The sequence below is a fragment of the Muntiacus reevesi genome, chromosome 20, assembly GCF_963930625.1.
Source record: "Muntiacus reevesi chromosome 20, mMunRee1.1, whole genome shotgun sequence".
In the NCBI taxonomy this organism is placed as follows: Eukaryota; Metazoa; Chordata; class Mammalia; order Artiodactyla; family Cervidae; genus Muntiacus; species Muntiacus reevesi.
The window spans coordinates 10,232,396-10,248,391 of record NC_089268.1 but is presented as its reverse complement, the minus strand read 5'-3'; the positions used below and the strand labels follow the sequence as shown (position 1 = coordinate 10,248,391).

At 59.9% G+C, this 15,996-nt stretch overlaps 1 protein-coding gene across 2 annotated transcripts in view; it reads left to right on the top strand.

The window, feature by feature from the left end:
* GRM4 (glutamate metabotropic receptor 4) overlaps window positions 1-14,862 on the top strand; it is a 103,096-nt gene extending 88,234 nt beyond the window's left edge. Inside the window, exons 8-10 of one of the 2 annotated variants that reach the window (XM_065912569.1) lie at window positions 2,141-3,076; window positions 8,181-8,316; window positions 14,092-14,862. In XM_065912569.1, coding sequence (XP_065768641.1) covers window positions 2,141-3,076; window positions 8,181-8,316; window positions 14,092-14,141 — 1,122 coding nt within the window. In that variant the 3' untranslated portion in view covers window positions 14,142-14,862. Of the gene's footprint in view, window positions 1-2,140; window positions 3,077-8,069; window positions 8,317-14,091 lie in introns of both variants that reach the window. The other variant, XM_065912568.1, reaches the window with a different exon arrangement.
* The last annotated feature ends 1,134 nt before the right edge of the window (window positions 14,863-15,996 follow it).

The window sequence follows — 15,996 nt, the reverse complement described above, 5'->3', positions numbered from 1 at the left end:
TGTTATCACCCCATTCTGCAGGTGTAGTAAGTGAAGGCAGGCCTGGGGGGTGGGAGTGATAATGGTCCCCTTCCCAGGAATATAAGCCCCTCCACCAGCGTCGAGCTGGGGGGAGGGAGGAGGTGACGCAGGACTCATCCTCAACCACCACACCTGCTCCGTCCCTCCCGAGGGCTCTTGCTCCGGTGGCCAGACCTCACTGCTTCTTGGAGACTCTACCATGATTCACTGGCCCCACCTTAGGCCAGCCCTGGGCTGGGGGCTGCAGATATCAGGGAAGTAACTCAAAGGCCCTGTCCTCCTGGGGCCGATGCTCTGGAGGAGCAGACAGAACTTCCAAGTGGAAGCCATCATAAGTCACAGAGGGCTCTGGTGGCCTTGTATCTGCTGTCTTTGGACCAGGCGGGACAACAAAGGCTCAGAGAGGCTGAGGTGTTTGCTCAAGGGCAGACAGCCAGCTAGCAATAGAACTGTGATCCCAACATTTGACCTCATTTGACCACTGCTCTTTCCACTGGAGTCACAGTTTTCTGGAACACCCCCCATCCCCCTGGATCCCTGGGTCCCCCTGCAGCGTCACAGGTCTGGTGCCCAGAGATTGTCCTGCCCCCTTGTTCCTGCAGGATGGGAGCTGGCCCTGGTCACTGCTGTGCTTGTTGGCTTCTAGGGGACAGTCATGCCCAGAGCCACAAGGCGAATTTCCTCCTTGAGATTTTTGTCCCCATCTACCATGAAGTCATCTTTGGATTCTCCACCCTGCCTACTCCAACCCACCCCATTCACCCTTTTTCTCAGCTCTAAAAGCCTCCCTTCAGCCCCAAACCAACTGGCTATTCCTTCTCCTGGAGTGAGCTCCCAGAACAAAGGGCCTGCCGTTCTCTAAGCGTGAAAGTGAAAGTGTTAATTGTTCAGTTGTGTCCGACTCTGTGACCCTCTGAACTGTAGCCCACCAGGCTCCTCTGTCCATGGGGATTCTCCAGGCAAGAGTACTGGAGTGGGTTGCCATGCCCTCCACCAGGGGATCTTCCCAACCCAGGGATTGAACCCAGGTCTCCTGCATTGCAGATACTTTACCTCCTGAGCCACAGGGGAAGCCCCAAAGCCATTCTCTAGGCGTGACCCTTCCTAAGAGCTGATGCTTGGAATATGGCTCCCAAGTGTGGCCAGGCTCCCTTTGCTCAGAGCCTGGAGCTCTTGGGGGCTCTCGCTTACTTTCCAGAACGTCGTGACACACTCAGTAGGACATGCCAGCTTCTGTGGCTCCTTTACTCGCAGCAGTTGTGTCTTCAGAGGCAAGTAACAGAATGCACTCATTCAAAGCAAGAGGCAGAGAAACACTCACCCCAGTCACACCTTACAGGTTCTCTGAGTGAACCTTTGTTCATTGTTCTCTGCTTAACCTGACTCCTGTGCCACCCGGAGGAGGCCCTGGGGGCTGAGCCACAGACAGTGCGTCTCCCGATGTGTGCACACACCAGCCACCTCGGGGGTTTGGTTAAAACTCAGATTCCAGGACTTCCCTGTGGTCCAGTGGTTAAGATTTCAGTTTCCAATGCGGGGGATGAGGGTGCAGTCCCTGATCAGGGAGCTAAGATCCTTCACACCTGGACATGAAACAACAGAAGCAATTGTAACAAACTCAATAAAGACTTTACAAATGGTCCACATTAAAAAAATATATTAAGAGAAAAAAAAAAAAAAAAAAACAACTCGGATTCTGAGTCAGTAGGTCTGGGGTGGCCAAACATTTACATTTCCAACCTGTTCCTGGGTGACGCTGATGCGGCTGGTCAGGGACCACCGTGAGTAGCGAGGCCTCACAGGGTTGGGAGTCTGGGCTGCTGGCTCTCTGCGCTCTGCCCTGTGACTCTAGGTTGTCACTGCTGGTCTCTGTATGACCACTGGGGGTTTTGTATTGGAGCAGGACCCCTGCAGGTCATCGAGGTCTAAATCGTGCCCGGGAGCTTATTTAAATGCAGCTGTTGGATTCGGTTGATCCTGGCAGGACCAGCCGGGCAGCTGGGTTTTGCCATCTGACAGAGCGATTCGGACGCAAGGTTCCAGGGTGCCAGCCAGGGGGCCAGTCCAGGGCCCTGGGCGGTGTGTCCTGAGGCTGGCTCCCCTGCGCTGTCGTTGACAGATAGAGCGGATGCTCTGGCCGGGGAGCGGCCAGCAGCTGCCCCGCTCCGTCTGCAGCCTGCCCTGCCAGCCAGGCGAGCGGAAGAAGACGGTGAAGGGCATGCCCTGCTGCTGGCACTGCGAGCCCTGCACAGGGTACCAGTACCAGGTGGACCGCTACACCTGCAAGACCTGTCCCTACGACATGCGGCCCACGGAGAACCGCACGGGCTGCCGGCCCATCCCCATCATCAAGCTCGAGTGGGACTCGCCCTGGGCCGTGCTGCCCCTCTTCCTGGCCGTGGCGGGCATTGCCGCCACGCTCTTCGTGGTGGTCACCTTCGTGCGCTACAACGACACGCCCATCGTCAAGGCCTCGGGCCGCGAGCTGAGCTACGTGCTGCTGGCGGGCATCTTCCTGTGTTATGCCACCACCTTCCTCATGATCGCCGAGCCCGACCTGGGTACCTGCTCTCTGCGCCGGATCTTCCTGGGGCTCGGCATGAGCATCAGCTACGCGGCCCTGCTCACCAAGACCAATCGCATCTACCGCATCTTCGAGCAGGGCAAGCGGTCGGTCAGCGCCCCACGCTTCATCAGCCCCGCCTCGCAGCTGGCCATCACCTTCAGCCTCATCTCCCTGCAGCTGCTGGGCATCTGCGTGTGGTTCGTGGTGGACCCATCCCACTCGGTGGTGGACTTCCAGGACCAGCGGACACTGGACCCCCGCTTCGCCAGGGGGGTGCTCAAGTGTGACATCTCAGACCTGTCGCTCATCTGCCTGCTGGGCTACAGCATGCTGCTGATGGTCACGTGCACGGTGTACGCCATCAAGACGCGCGGCGTGCCCGAGACCTTCAATGAGGCCAAGCCCATCGGCTTCACCATGTACACCACCTGCATTGTCTGGCTCGCCTTCATCCCCATCTTCTTTGGCACCTCGCAGTCGGCAGACAAGGTGAGTCCCGGGGACGGGCCGGAGGGTGGGGGGCGAGTGGGGAGCAGCTTCCCGGGGCTGGCCGGCCCCTTTGGAAGTGCTTTCCTTCCGCTTTCTCAGTTTTCTCTCCAGCTTTTGCGTCTCTCTTGCCTCCCTCCCTTCTCTTCTCCTGTCCTCTCCCTTTTCTCTCTGCACCCCACACCCCGTCTCATCTCTGTCCTTCTTACTTCTTCCCACCCTCTCTCCACCCTCCACCTTCCCCGACTCTTCATCCCTGCCTCTCCCGTCCTGTCCTGTCCTCCTCCCCATCTCATTCCCGTCTTCCTCTCTCCTCTCTGTCCCCCTGAGATGCTACCCACTCTTTCATTCTTCATTTTCTTTTTTTTTCTGGCCGTGCTGCATGACTCATGCGATTTTAGTTCCCTGACCGGGGATTGAACCCAGGCCCTTGGCAGTGAGAGTGTGGAGTTCTGACCATTGGACGCTCAGGGAATTCACACTCTTTTTTAGGCCCTCCCTTTCCTCTTTCCCTGCTCAGCCCTCCTTCCTTTCTGTCCATGCCTCTCTTCTTCCCTCTCTCTCCTCCCTCCTTGCTGCCCTCGAGGAGCCCCAGGGGTCCCGGGGGTGGGTGACGTATTGGGCGCTTGCTCCCTCCCTTTCCAGCCCCAAAGCCACTCCAAAGCCTGGGATGGGGAGGCCTGGCAGCGTCAGCTCAGGGCCCTTGCTCCTTCTGCTGGAGCTGCCAAAGGGCCGCTGTCTGCTGGCTCCGCCGGGCTCTCGGGTCAGACACATTCCCCCGCAAGGGCCTTGTGGACTCTGCCCACGTCACAGCCCCAGTGCTGCCTGGGTTTTGGGGTTTTATCCTGGAGGACTGGGAGTCCCTGAAGTCAGAGGCCAGACAGGGGGCAAACTGGGGGGACCGAGGACCCTAGCTCCATGTCTGACTGTGGGATCCTGGGCAAGCCAGCTGGCCTCCACCTCAGCGTCTTCATCGTAGAGTGGGCCATGACCCCCTGTCTGCAGTCCTCACAGGTGTTGTAATAATCACTCGGCACGAAGGGTGTAGAAGTCACTTGCCCACTGTAAGGACGCAGGGGCTGGGAAGTCGGGGAGGGTGGGGACAAGGTTGTGGGGGTGAAGATGGTGCAGATGGCCTAGGACCCAGAGGCCAGGGAAAGGATGCTGGCTTTTCCTGGGAGTGAGAAAGGAGCCTCTGCGGGCTCTGAGCAGGAGGGCCACGGTGGGGTGTAGGACCCCTCTGGGGTGAGCCCTGTGGAGGGCGAGCGGGGAGCAGGGCGGCAGGGCAGAGGCGGTGTGACGGTGCCCGCAGGCGTGTCCGGGGGAGTGGGGGCTGGGATTCTGGTGGAGCGCGTGAGTGAGAAGCACAGAGGGGGTCCCCGGTTGACACCCCCCCCCCGGGGTGTTGGTGTGAGCAGTGGGAAAGGGGGAGTGTCCACACGCGGGGGACAGGATTGGGGAGGCAGCGGAGGAGCCGATGGGGCCGAGATGGGAAATGCCTGCGGACGGGGTGAGTTCTGGAGCCCCTGAGACGGCCTGCACAGCGGCAGTGGACAGTGGCTGACTCAGTGGTTGACTGTGTGAGTCTGGGGTTCAGGGGTGAGGGCTAGGCTCGACCTGCGCCCGGGGAGTCACCATCATGTGGATGGCATTTAAAGGGTGAGCCTGCCTTTGAGCTCCTAGGGACTCTGGGCCCCAGTGAGGCTGTGGTCAGAGCCACCATGGCTGGCTGCTTGTCATGTGCCAGGCACTTGGCCTGGCGGTCAGCAGGTGCCACATGACGGGCCAGGGTGCATTCACCATCTGTGTTTACAGATGAGGCGGAGGGAGCTGGAGTGACTTGTCTAAGGTCACCCAGCCGGCAGGACGCAGGGCTGCGCGTGATGGTGCCCTAGCTCAGGAGCCCCTCCCCACCCCACCCCTGCAGCTCCGGGGCAGCTCCCCAAGCCTGGGCCTCCCTTGGGATGTGCCCTCCTCTTTTCCAGCAGCTCCTTGAAGGCAGGAGCCGCACCCTCTGCCCTGCGTCCCTTGGGCTTGGCGCAGGGACGCCTGTGGCCCTTCTTCTGATGTGGCCCTGGGGGCTGGGGGTTCTGAGATGCAGACCCTGAAGCTGGCAGTGAGCACCCTGAGGCCCGGGACCAGGGCTGGGTCCTGGCCACCCCGCACACTTGAGCCAAAGCCGCTGCCGCTGGGGAGCAGCTCACACTGTGGGCCGGGTCAGGATCTCCCCTCCTCCAGGCCTGCAGGAGGCCCCCCTACTGCGGGCAGGTGCGGGCAGAGACCCCCGGGCTCCGCAGCGCCCAGGGAGCGCGTGGAACCAGCAGGGGAGGCCGCCCACACCCCAGGAAGCTGGCAGCTTGAGAAATTACCCTCAACAATCCCAGGAGGCCCCTTCCTTCACCTCCCTGGGGAGTAAGGCATGCAGCTGGGAGGCTGCCAGCAGGGTGGTCTGGGCCCTGACTCTGCCTTCCTGTAACTCCCCTGGCTGGCGGCCAGCACGCGGCTCCCCGCGTGTTCCTGTCTCCTGGTCCCAGCCCCTCCACCACCCAGCCCTCTCTCAGTACCCCAGGCCACCCCACCTGACTCTGATTTCTCCTTTTGTAGGAGGTGCCCCGCAGTACTGATTGTGAAAAGGAGCCTCTGAAATGATCTCCTCTGAGGCCCAGAGAGGGACAGGGAGCTGCCCCGGGTCACGCAGCAGGCTGGCCCACACCAGTGTGTGGCTGTGACGCCCAGGTCTGCCCCTGATGGCATTGACATGGGATTCGCCTCCTCCTCCTCTGGGCTTCTGTATGAGGCGAGGGTGGGGACATGAGTGCTGAAGTCCCTCCAGCTCAGAATACCAGGCTTCTTAGAGGCTCAGGCAACCCTGGGTTTGGATCTGTGCTGTGTCATGTCTGAGCTACAAATGGCCCCAATGAAAGCTGCAGGCCCGGCTGCATCCCTCAGTGGGTCAGGGTGGAGTGGAGTCCGGAACCCAGTCCCCGGACCCCCACCCAGGACTGTGTTCACTGCAGGCCTCACTCCGCCCAGACAGGAGTCCTTGAGCCCTGTCCCACCAACCTCATTTTGGCCCAACGGTACCTCCCTCCATCACCAAGGTGGGGGCAAATGACCTAAGATGAATCTACCCTGGAAATACACCTAAGAATCCCCAGTGTGAAAGAAGAGACACCCCTGCCCTCAGGGACCCTCAAATCTAATGACAGAGGCATGCCTTGTCCCCAGGGAACCCCCAGTCAATGGTGAAGACCCAGATAACATGCCTGTTCTTGCTGAATTCAGACCTCCACTATCTTCTTAAGGGTCTGTTATGATACTCTGGAGCCTGGACCCCTCCACCCCTTCCACCCTGGGGCCCCAATGCCATCTCGGGGGTGGGAGAGGTGACTGGCATCCTCCACTGGCTTGTCATGACCTTTCCTGTCCGCATACTGGGGGGTAGTGCTGTGCCCGTGGGTGAGAGTGTGGGTCATGTGTGAGGACAGAGGCGTGTGTGCTCTCTGGGGAACAGGCTCTCATTTCCCTGGGTCTGTGACATTTTCTGAATGGTGGCCTCGCCACACTCCCAGCCTCCTCCCCCGCACCCTCTTTCAGTGCCCTGTAAGTTTCGTGTGACCTCATAGTCTGTGCTTGGGTATCCTCGTGGTTTGGGTGAGGTAGGTGCTATCATCCCATTGTGCTGATGAGAAAATTGAGGGCTGGAGAGGGGATGAGACTTCCCCAGTGTCACACAGCTCTCTCCTCTCAGACCCTCCAACTTCTCCAGCTCCTTTCCAAAGGCAAGAACCCCAGGGAAGGGTGGCTGAGATGCAGGCCTTCAGATTCAGGTCATGAGGTATTTATGGGGAGGGGCAGGGGATGGGGAGAATATGAGAACAAGAGGATCTGGCCCCTCTCTTCAGGAGACTTTCCAATGAGGCTAGGGCTCCTGTGACCTCAGGACTCAAGTCTAGACCTGGGTCCCCCACTGCTGGGCTGGGTGCAAGGAGTGAAGGCTGTCTTGGGGGATTGGCTAGATCTGGAAGTCAGGGAGAGCTTCCTGGAGGAGGTGGTACATTAACCAGGCCCCAGGGGAGGGATCCTAGGCTCAGAAACAGCAGATCTAGGAGGCAGAGAGCATTTTCTGCTTTCCCATACCCAGACCTGGGGGCCACAGCCTGGGCTTCCCCTGGCCCCACCCTAGCTGAGGAGGCCAGAGGGGCAGCTGAGACCTGGAGGCCCAGGAGGGAAGGAGGAGGTGGGGAGGGGATCCCAGGCTGGGGCAGTGGGAATTGTAGGGCTCTGCCTGGAAGCCCCCACTATTGAAGAATGGATTACCCGACACCCAGATTAATGGGCTTTCATTTTGCTAAACATCTGTCACTGTTAGTGCTGGCGAGTGAGCGTGAAATGAGCTTTGACTGGGCTGCCATCAGTGAATCACGATGGTGCCATGGCTCCTGTGCCAGCCACCTGCTCTGCAGAGTGGCATGGGGGGGGACAGTCACTGAATGGGGGTCCTGGCCACGGCGCTGTGCCATGGCCACTGGGAGCTACTACAAGGCACCCCCGATGTTCACCTCACTCTCAGCCCTGTGCAGGGGGCTGCTTCAGGGGAGGGTCAGCTGTCCCCCGAGAGCCCCGCCCCTGGGCCTCTGCCCAGCACATAACAGTGAACACTTGTGTGCACCGACCACATGCCAGATATTATTTTACATGCCTTTGCCATTCATTAAGCCATTTCAAACTCACAGCAACCCTATGAGGTAAGGACTGGAGCTCTCATGCCCGAGGAAACAGAGGCCCAAAGGATGTGGCTTGTCCAAGATCACGTAGTGACAGTGGTGGAGCCAAGCTGAATCCAGGCTCTATATCATGGCTCTCTTCCGCCTGAAACCAGCAAGACACAGGGAGGGGTCCCCAGCTATGTCTGTCTGAGGGGTGGGCTTCGGACAGGGCCCCCCGGGAGCCCGGGGCAGAGCACGCCCTGACACCGCCCCCGGCCCGCCCCCAGCTGTACATCCAGACGACGACGCTGACTGTCTCGGTGAGTCTGAGCGCCTCTGTGTCCCTGGGGATGCTCTACATGCCCAAGGTCTACATCATCCTCTTCCACCCGGAGCAGAACGTGCCCAAGCGCAAGCGCAGCCTCAAAGCCGTCGTCACCGCCGCCACCATGTCCAACAAGTTCACGCAGAAAGGCAGCTTCCGGCCCAACGGCGAGGCCAAGTCCGAGCTCTGTGAGAACCTGGAAGCCCCCGGTGAGTGCCCGGCCCCGCCCCTCTCCCTTTGGACCAGCCCGGGCCCCGCCCCTCTCCCTTTGGACCAGCCCGGGCCCCACCCCTCTCCCGCTGAGCCAGCCCAGGCCCCGCCCTCTTCCTGGAGCAGGTCTGAGCTTCCCCCGCTCCCAACTAAGTCTGGTCCAATGGGGTCACCGGGAGAGCCCTGAGGCCAACGTGCGGGGTTCCACCCAGGAGAGCCTCGAGGCACCAGCTTAGCCCGCTTTGCCCCGCCCCGTCCTGGGAGGGGGACTCTTGCCTCTCCCTTCCCGGGAACTATTCCCACCTAGGAAGAGGCCATGGGGGGCCTGGTTCAGGCAGGGTGACCTGAGACTCCGGGATTTCTCCACCTTGGCGTCCACGTCCGGGCCTGTGCCCTTTCAGTCTCCCTGGGGAGGGGGGCACTGTCTGGAAGCAGTTGAAATCCCTCAGCTTGGCTTTGTCCAGCTGCCCCAAGGCAGGGTCCTGAGAGAGGAGGACTCAGGACTCCGGTCCTGGAATGGGTAAGTGAGGCCTGGGGTGGGGAACAGGGCCTGCAGAGCTGTGGTTCTTAGGGAGATGTCCAAGGAGAGAGAGGTAGGGCATGGGAGGGACAGGTTGGGCCTCCAGGGACCAGTAACAGTGGTGACCATTTCTTGAACCCCCACTGTGGGCCACACCTGCCAGGAACCACTTTTCATCTTCACAGCAAGCTTGAAAGCTGTGATTTTTAATTATTTGAGGCTACAGATGAGGAAGGGCTTCCCTGGTGGCTCAGATGGTAAAGAATCTGCCTGCAATGTAGGAGACCCGGGTTCGATCCCTGGGTGGGGAAGATCCCCTGGAGAAGGAAAGGCAGCCCACTCCAGTGTTCTGGCCTGGGAAATCCCATGGAGAGAGGAGCCTGGTGGGCTGCAGCCCATGGGATCACAAAAGAGCTGGACACAACTGAGCGACTGAACAGTAGATGAGAATAGGAAGGCTCAGAGGCGAGGGACTCTCGGGGCCACATGGTGGCAGGTGATGTCGACCGAGGCCTCTGGCCTGTGGGCTGGTACTGTACGGGCCTCACTGCCGACTGCTTCCAGGTGGACAGGGTGGAGGGGAACTTGTGGTCCCTCTGCAGACCTTGACTCCCTCCCTGGACCCCCTGGAAAGGTCCAAATGGTTAAAATAGCAGCCCTTCCTGCCTCCCCGCTTTCTGAGAGTCTTGGGGGCCTTCTGTTGGTGGCAGAAGAGATGAAGAGCCCCCTTCCCAGGAGAGGTTCAGATCCTGGCCCTTCAGGGCAGCACTCCACTTCCGGCCTCTAGTTCTGGGGGAAAGGCCGCAAGCGGACATTGTTGGGAGCAGCAGGAGGGAGATGGGCGAGCACAGGCTCCAGAGAGGGGCCCCTTTGTCACCCACCAAGAGATCAGGAGAAACAGGAGAGCTCCCTAGCAGGTGCTTGGGCTGGGATAGCCCCTCCTACAGGCTCCCCGCCCTGGGGCTCTGGCTGAAGCATCTTCCGTTATCAGTCATTCCCACCTGTAGAAAAAGTAGAAAGGAGGAAAGTCCCTCCCCACATCCAAACAGATCTTTTCACTTCCCAGAGATCTCTCCCCTTTGAATGGTCTTCACAGCAGTCCTGTGAGGCCTGGCTTGGGCTGGATCCCCAGCCGAGGCCCAGGGAGGGTGAGTGATTCTCTTGAGGTCACACAGCAAGCTAGTGACTAGCTGGCCCCATGCAGTGTCTTTCTCTTGACTCTGACTCCATACGTCCTCCCCATATCTCTGTGCAGAGCCGAGTACCTGGCTTCCAGCACGCCCCTCCTTTGCTTGACACCCCTGATAACACTTGGCCATACCGTCCACCAAATGACACTTTATTCTCTACAGTGTACACTTCTCTCCAACTTCCCTGTACCTACACACAGCCTGGGGCTCCCTTCAGATGCCACATGGACCCTCCGCCTGTGATGGGAAGGGGCGGTATCCTCATGGGCCTTCCCGCCTCTGGTCTTTTGTATCCACTCAGATGTGCAGAACCCCCAGTGCAGCCCCTAACGAGGTCCTTCTGTCCTGAGCAGGGACCCCTTGCTGCTTCCCACCCCATACTCCGGACTTCCTTTTCCTCCTTCCCAGGGAGACTCACCCTCCTTGGGTCCCATCCCTCCAGGCCCCACTTTGCTCCAGGGCTCATGAGAGCAAGGGGGGTATCAGCCCGCTCAGACCCCTGTGTCTAGCAGGAGAGAGCACCCTGACCCCGGAGGGTGGCGTGCATAGCGCTATGACCGGCCAGAGGGAACCCCAGGGCTGACACTGTTGCCTCTGCCTCTCCTTGGGCTGGACCTGAGGACAGGGGACAGGGAGGGGTCACTGTGCGGGCCTGGCAAGGGAAACTCAGCTTTCCCAGCCTCCTGCTTCCGAGAGGGCAGGGTGAGAGCTGGTCCTCCCCACGGCCCCCTGCACTGAGGACGGGAGGCCCACCTCCTCAGCTCGGGGACAACAGCGGCTATGGAGGCGCGGAGCGGGAGCTGGGTGATTAATTCTGGGAACAGCCAGATCGTGGGGGTGTGAGCCGGCGGAGTGGGGAGGTGTCATTCCGTGGAGCAGGGACATTTTTCACTCTGTCACTGGCAGGCCACGTATCTTTAAACAAACAACAGAATAAATAATTCAGGGGCCCGATTGCAGGCAGATTAGGCGAGAAAACACGGGGACGACAAATGGGGGCTGACAGCTCGTGCCGCCACTGCCCAGCTAATTGTTAGCTGAGGCAGCGGCACTGAAGGCCAGCAGCCAGGCGGCATCAGTGAGGGATGGGTTGGGGCCCTTGGGCCACACCTCCGCCCGTCCCCCTCCACGCTGCTGCCACCCGTGGAGTGTCGCTAGCCCCATCCTGTCCTTATCGATATCTTAGCCCGGCCCCTTCACCTACCATTTTTCAGGGTTTAGGGAGTATTTCTATCTACCCAGTTTCTGAGAGCAGGTAAGGGCTTATGATCACCCCATTTTACAGATGAGGGAGTTGAAGTTCTGAGCGGTTCACTTTGTTAGAAAGTCCGCGTGGCAGGGGCTGAGATCCCCTACACCAGTGAGGGCAGGGCTGGACCTCAAGTGGACTCATGGCCAGAGCTCTTCCTTTTGAGCCTCAGCTCCTGGGGGCTGTGGGTGGAATCATTGCTCCCATTTTCCAGAAGGTCAGACTGAGGCTCCGTTGAAGGGCTCTGGGGCTGCTGGCTTATAGCAGAGGGTTGAAGGCGCTTCCAGGTTCTGAAACCCACGGATTGGGTTTTCTAGAGGAGGCAGCTCTGGTCTTGGAAGGAGAGGAGGGGCCCAGCTGTCCCTCTCCCACCCCCACTTTCTCTGTCCCCGCCGCTCTTCCGCACCCCCACCGCCCCCACCTCAGGCTCTGTGTCCCTGCAGTCAGCGGCGATCTTGCTGCTGAGGTTTTCCTTCCCCTCTGAGCCAGGAGCTGCCGATGGGTTTACAGGTTTGAAAATTCAGTTTTATCAGTTCACCCAAGGGGTGATGGAGCCCTGGAGAACTGATGCTCAGTAGCCTGGCCCGCGGACGTGAGAGTCACAGTCAGCGGCTGGCTCTTTTTCTGAGACTGGGGGAGAGAGTGGGTGGAGAGGTGGGGATGGCTGAAGGGAAGGAAGTCTCAGCCAAAAGGACCGCTCCCCTCCTGCTGTAGGCCGGGAGAACTCCCAGGGCGGGGGGAGGAACTGCCTGAGGTCACAGCCGTGCTCCTTCTCCACCCTTGATCCTCCAGCCTCCCGGAGGGACGTAGGCCGTTTTAGAAATGAAGGTGGGTGTCCTTCACACTGTGCGGTGCTGTGCTGGGTGCTTATTGCTGTCCTGGGTGTCGTGGACACCACTGCCTTCCAGTAGCACCTGTCCAGGTGGCACCTAAAACCTGAAACTCCCTGCCCCTGCCCAGTGATGGTTAATCTTTTGCTTGGATATTTCTGCTGACAGGGCTAGTTCAGCTCACCTACCTCACAAGGCCACTCTCAGCCTGGGCCAGGAGGGAGTTCTTCCTTTATCCTCCCCGCTGGTCCCCTAGTGTCCCCCCTGCTCACCCCATCCTGGCAACCCGGGGGACCCTCTGAGAGAGGGTCGCTGCAGTCCTGCCTGTACGAGTGAGCTGCTATGACAAAGAGGCCCCAGGACAGAGCGGCTCAAATCAGATTTGTTTCTCTCTGATCTCGTGGTGCATGGCAGGAGCAGGGACCTGGGTTCCCTGTAGCAACAGGGACCTGGGTTCCTTCCGTGTGTCTTTCCGGCAGGTCCTAGAGCGCTGTCGTCATCCTCATGGCTGGGGCTACTTGACCTCGATGTCTCTTCTGGCCATGGAAAAGAAAAGAGAGGAAGTAGGGAGGAAACAATCTTTTTTTTTTTTTCCCCAAAGAATGAGCTTGATCATTTTATGGTAACAAATAATTCTGCCAAATCTCAGTGGTTTAAAACAATAAAGGTCCATTTCCCACTCCTTGTGCATGGGAACAGTCTATTTTCATCAAATGGTATGGACGCTGCGCACAGCCCTTGACACTTGTCATTAGCAGGAATGTGGTCACACGAGGTCACTCCGGGCTGCAAGGGAGTCTGGGAAATATGGTCCTTAACTTGGCAGTGAAAACTGGTAGATAGATGGCTGGGGGTGGTCAGGGTGCCGCCCATCATCCTGCCTGCCGTCTTCCACGTTACCTTCTCCAGGCAGACACCCTTGGCTGTGCCCAGTAGATGCTCCCCGCTGTCCTGAGCTGTTAGGGTCCTGACAGCCAAGGCAGTTTTATGACCGAGGGCGCCGTGATGTCCCCATCCAGTCTACTCTCTTGGCACCACAGACCAGCCTCCCTGACTCCCCAAAGGTGTCTGCAGGTCATAGAGGGAGACCCTGAACCCTGGCAGGACAGGAAAATCCCCAGGATTCGGGCTGGGCTCCTCACCCCTCTGGTCTCAGCTCCTCAGTGTTCCAAGAGGGTGATGCTTACCTGGCCTCTTTCCGAGGCTGAACTCCAGCGAGTGGAGGCACTTGGGACGCCTGGGGTCGGAGTGGGGGGCACCTGACATGGTCCCCTAACTGTGGCTGGGGAGAGGGGAGACACCCAGAGAGGCAGCCCTGGCCCCCGTGGTGGGTGAGCGGGAGCCAGAGTGACACATGCAGATAAGAGGGGCTCAGGGCTGGGGTGAGATAGGACCCCCAATAGGGGGGCGGGGAACGAGGCTGCATGAGGCTGAGGGCCCCCGGGGACTTCCCTCTCCCCGGGGGTGGGAGTAGGGCTGAGTCAGGCACACGCCCCAGTGCCCAGCCCCCTGAGGCCCCTCTCTGGTTCTGTTATCTCCTCTGTCTGCATTTCTGCTCATTCCCCCAAGGCAAAGTGTCTGTGTGTATTCTTTACATGTGCGTTTCCAAAGTGTGTGTTTAATGTCTGAAAAACTCTCCCTTGGTCATACTTGAAGGCTGTATCATATCACAGATAAATACGATCCTCTTAAAGCCTGGTGGGATCAAGAGGATGCAGGGACTCCGTGGGGTGGGGGGTGACACCCACAGAGGGATGGGGTCAGCAGGGAGAGCTCCAAGGAGGGTCTGCCTAGGGGGACAGGGTGAAGACGGATGGGCCCGCCAGGCCGGCAGCCCCGGTGTGGGGGTGGGCGGGATGGGTCTGGGGGAAGCGCCGCAGTGGGCGGGGTGGGTGCTGATGCCCTGGGCAGGGCCATGCCTGCGGAAGGGGCGTCGGATGAAGACAGCCCCTGACTCCTCACTCCCCGGGTCTCTCTCCTTCCAGCACTGGCCACCAAACAGACCTACGTTACCTACACCAACCATGCCATCTAGCTCAGCCCCTGGAGCCGCCCAGGAGGAGGAGGACGGAGACCTTGGTGGATGGTGCGTCGGGCCAGGGCCACGCCCAGGGGCCCAGCCAACGTCCTTCCCGCCTGTGGGCGCCCGAGGACGTGGCTTGGTGCTGCTGACAGTGGGACCCCCGGCGGTCACTGCTGGGTGCCCTGGACAAGCCGGGCCGGGGCCAGGAGGAGGCTGGGGGTGCTGGGAAGCCTCAGGCCACCGAGCACCTGCGTCCTGGACCACGGCCCCTCCCCACCCCAAACCACCGAGGCTCAGGTTGGGAGGCGCCCCGGCGCTGGTTTTCTCCCTCGTCTCTGCCTGTCCTGTTGGTGACTCAGTCTCCATCCCAGTCTTGCGTTCTCTTCTCTCTCTGTATCACCTTTTCTTGCCGTGTGTCTCTGTCTATGCGCTCTCTGCTTTTTCTGTATCTCCCCTCTCTCTGTCTCTGCCTTTTCTCTGCTGTCTCCAGCTCTCCCCATCTTTTCTCCTGTGCTCCGCCCATCTCTCCTCTCGTGCATTTTTGTTTCCTGTCCTCAGCCCCCTCCTCGCCTTCATTTCCCTCTCCCTGCCATCTCTTGCCGATTCACCAAATCCTACATGTCGCTAAAGAGAAAAAAAGGGAAAAAAAAAATCAAAACACAAAAAAGCCAAAACAAAAACGAATCTCGAGTGTGTTGCCAAGTGCCGCGTCCTCCTGGTGGCCTCTGTGTGCGTCCCCGTGGCCCGCAGCCTGCCCGCCTGCCCCCCGCCCGTCTGCCGTGTGTCCTGCCCGCCTGCCCGCCTGCCCCTCCTGCCGATGACACGGAGTTCAGTGCCTGGGTGTCTGGTGATGGTTATTGACGACAATGTGTAGCGCATGATTGTTTTTATACCAAGAACATTTCTAATAAAAATAAACACATGGTTTTGCACCCCGGCTGCACGTCCACTGGGGGGCCTGCGGTTGGACCCCCGGTTCAGCCCGAAGCTGGAGGGCCTGTGGTTACAGGGAAGGAGGAGCTGGGTGACAGGGATGCAGGGCTGGGGGCAGTGGAGGCCACTTCCTGGGGTGGCCTCAGGTGGGGTCTTGGAGAGTCCCTGGGCAGGGAGGGGCCAACCATAACCTGATCCGCTCCTTCCCTCCCAGCCAGGAGACGCTCCTCTTGAGACCCTGGGTCCAGGGTTCCTAGCACCCAGAGCCCTCCCCTCCTGCCCGTCCTGTCTCCAGGTCACAGGTGCTGGGACGATGTGTGGCTGCCCTGTGATGAGTGTGTGGCCCGTGGCCAGGTGGGCCAGGTGCATGCACAGGTGTATATGTGTGTCTCCCCCCAGCCCTGGGCATCTGTTTTGTCTGTGTGTGTGTGTGTGTGTGTGTGTGTGTGCGTGCACTCCTGTACCTCCACAGGCAAGCTCATTTGTCTTGTGGGGGTGTCTGTCTGCTTAGGTGTCTGCTTAGGCTCCAGTGGGTGTGAGTCCACATCACAACCATGTCACGAGGATGCTGCCCCCTGCAAGTGGAAGTGTGTGTTCACAGCAGCTGGCGTCTGTGGCAGGTTGGGAGGTGGGGAGTGAGTCGCTCAGGGGCTGGGCCCTGCCAGGGGTAAATTACAGAGCCAGCGACACAGCGAGGCCCCAGGCGGCAGCTGCCGGAGCCGCCCCTTCCTGCCTGCCCCCCCACTCCCGCTTCCTCTGATACCTGGAGGGGCCTGGTGGGGGCTGGCGGGGCCCAGGTGTGGGGCAGGTGTGGGCGTGTGTGGGGGGTCAGGTGGGCGTTCAATCACATGTCAGGCCCCTCCGTCCTCCTGGGGGGTGGGCTGTGCTTGGGAGTCTGTTCTCCTGGGGGTCCGTGTGAGACTGTGTGTGTGTG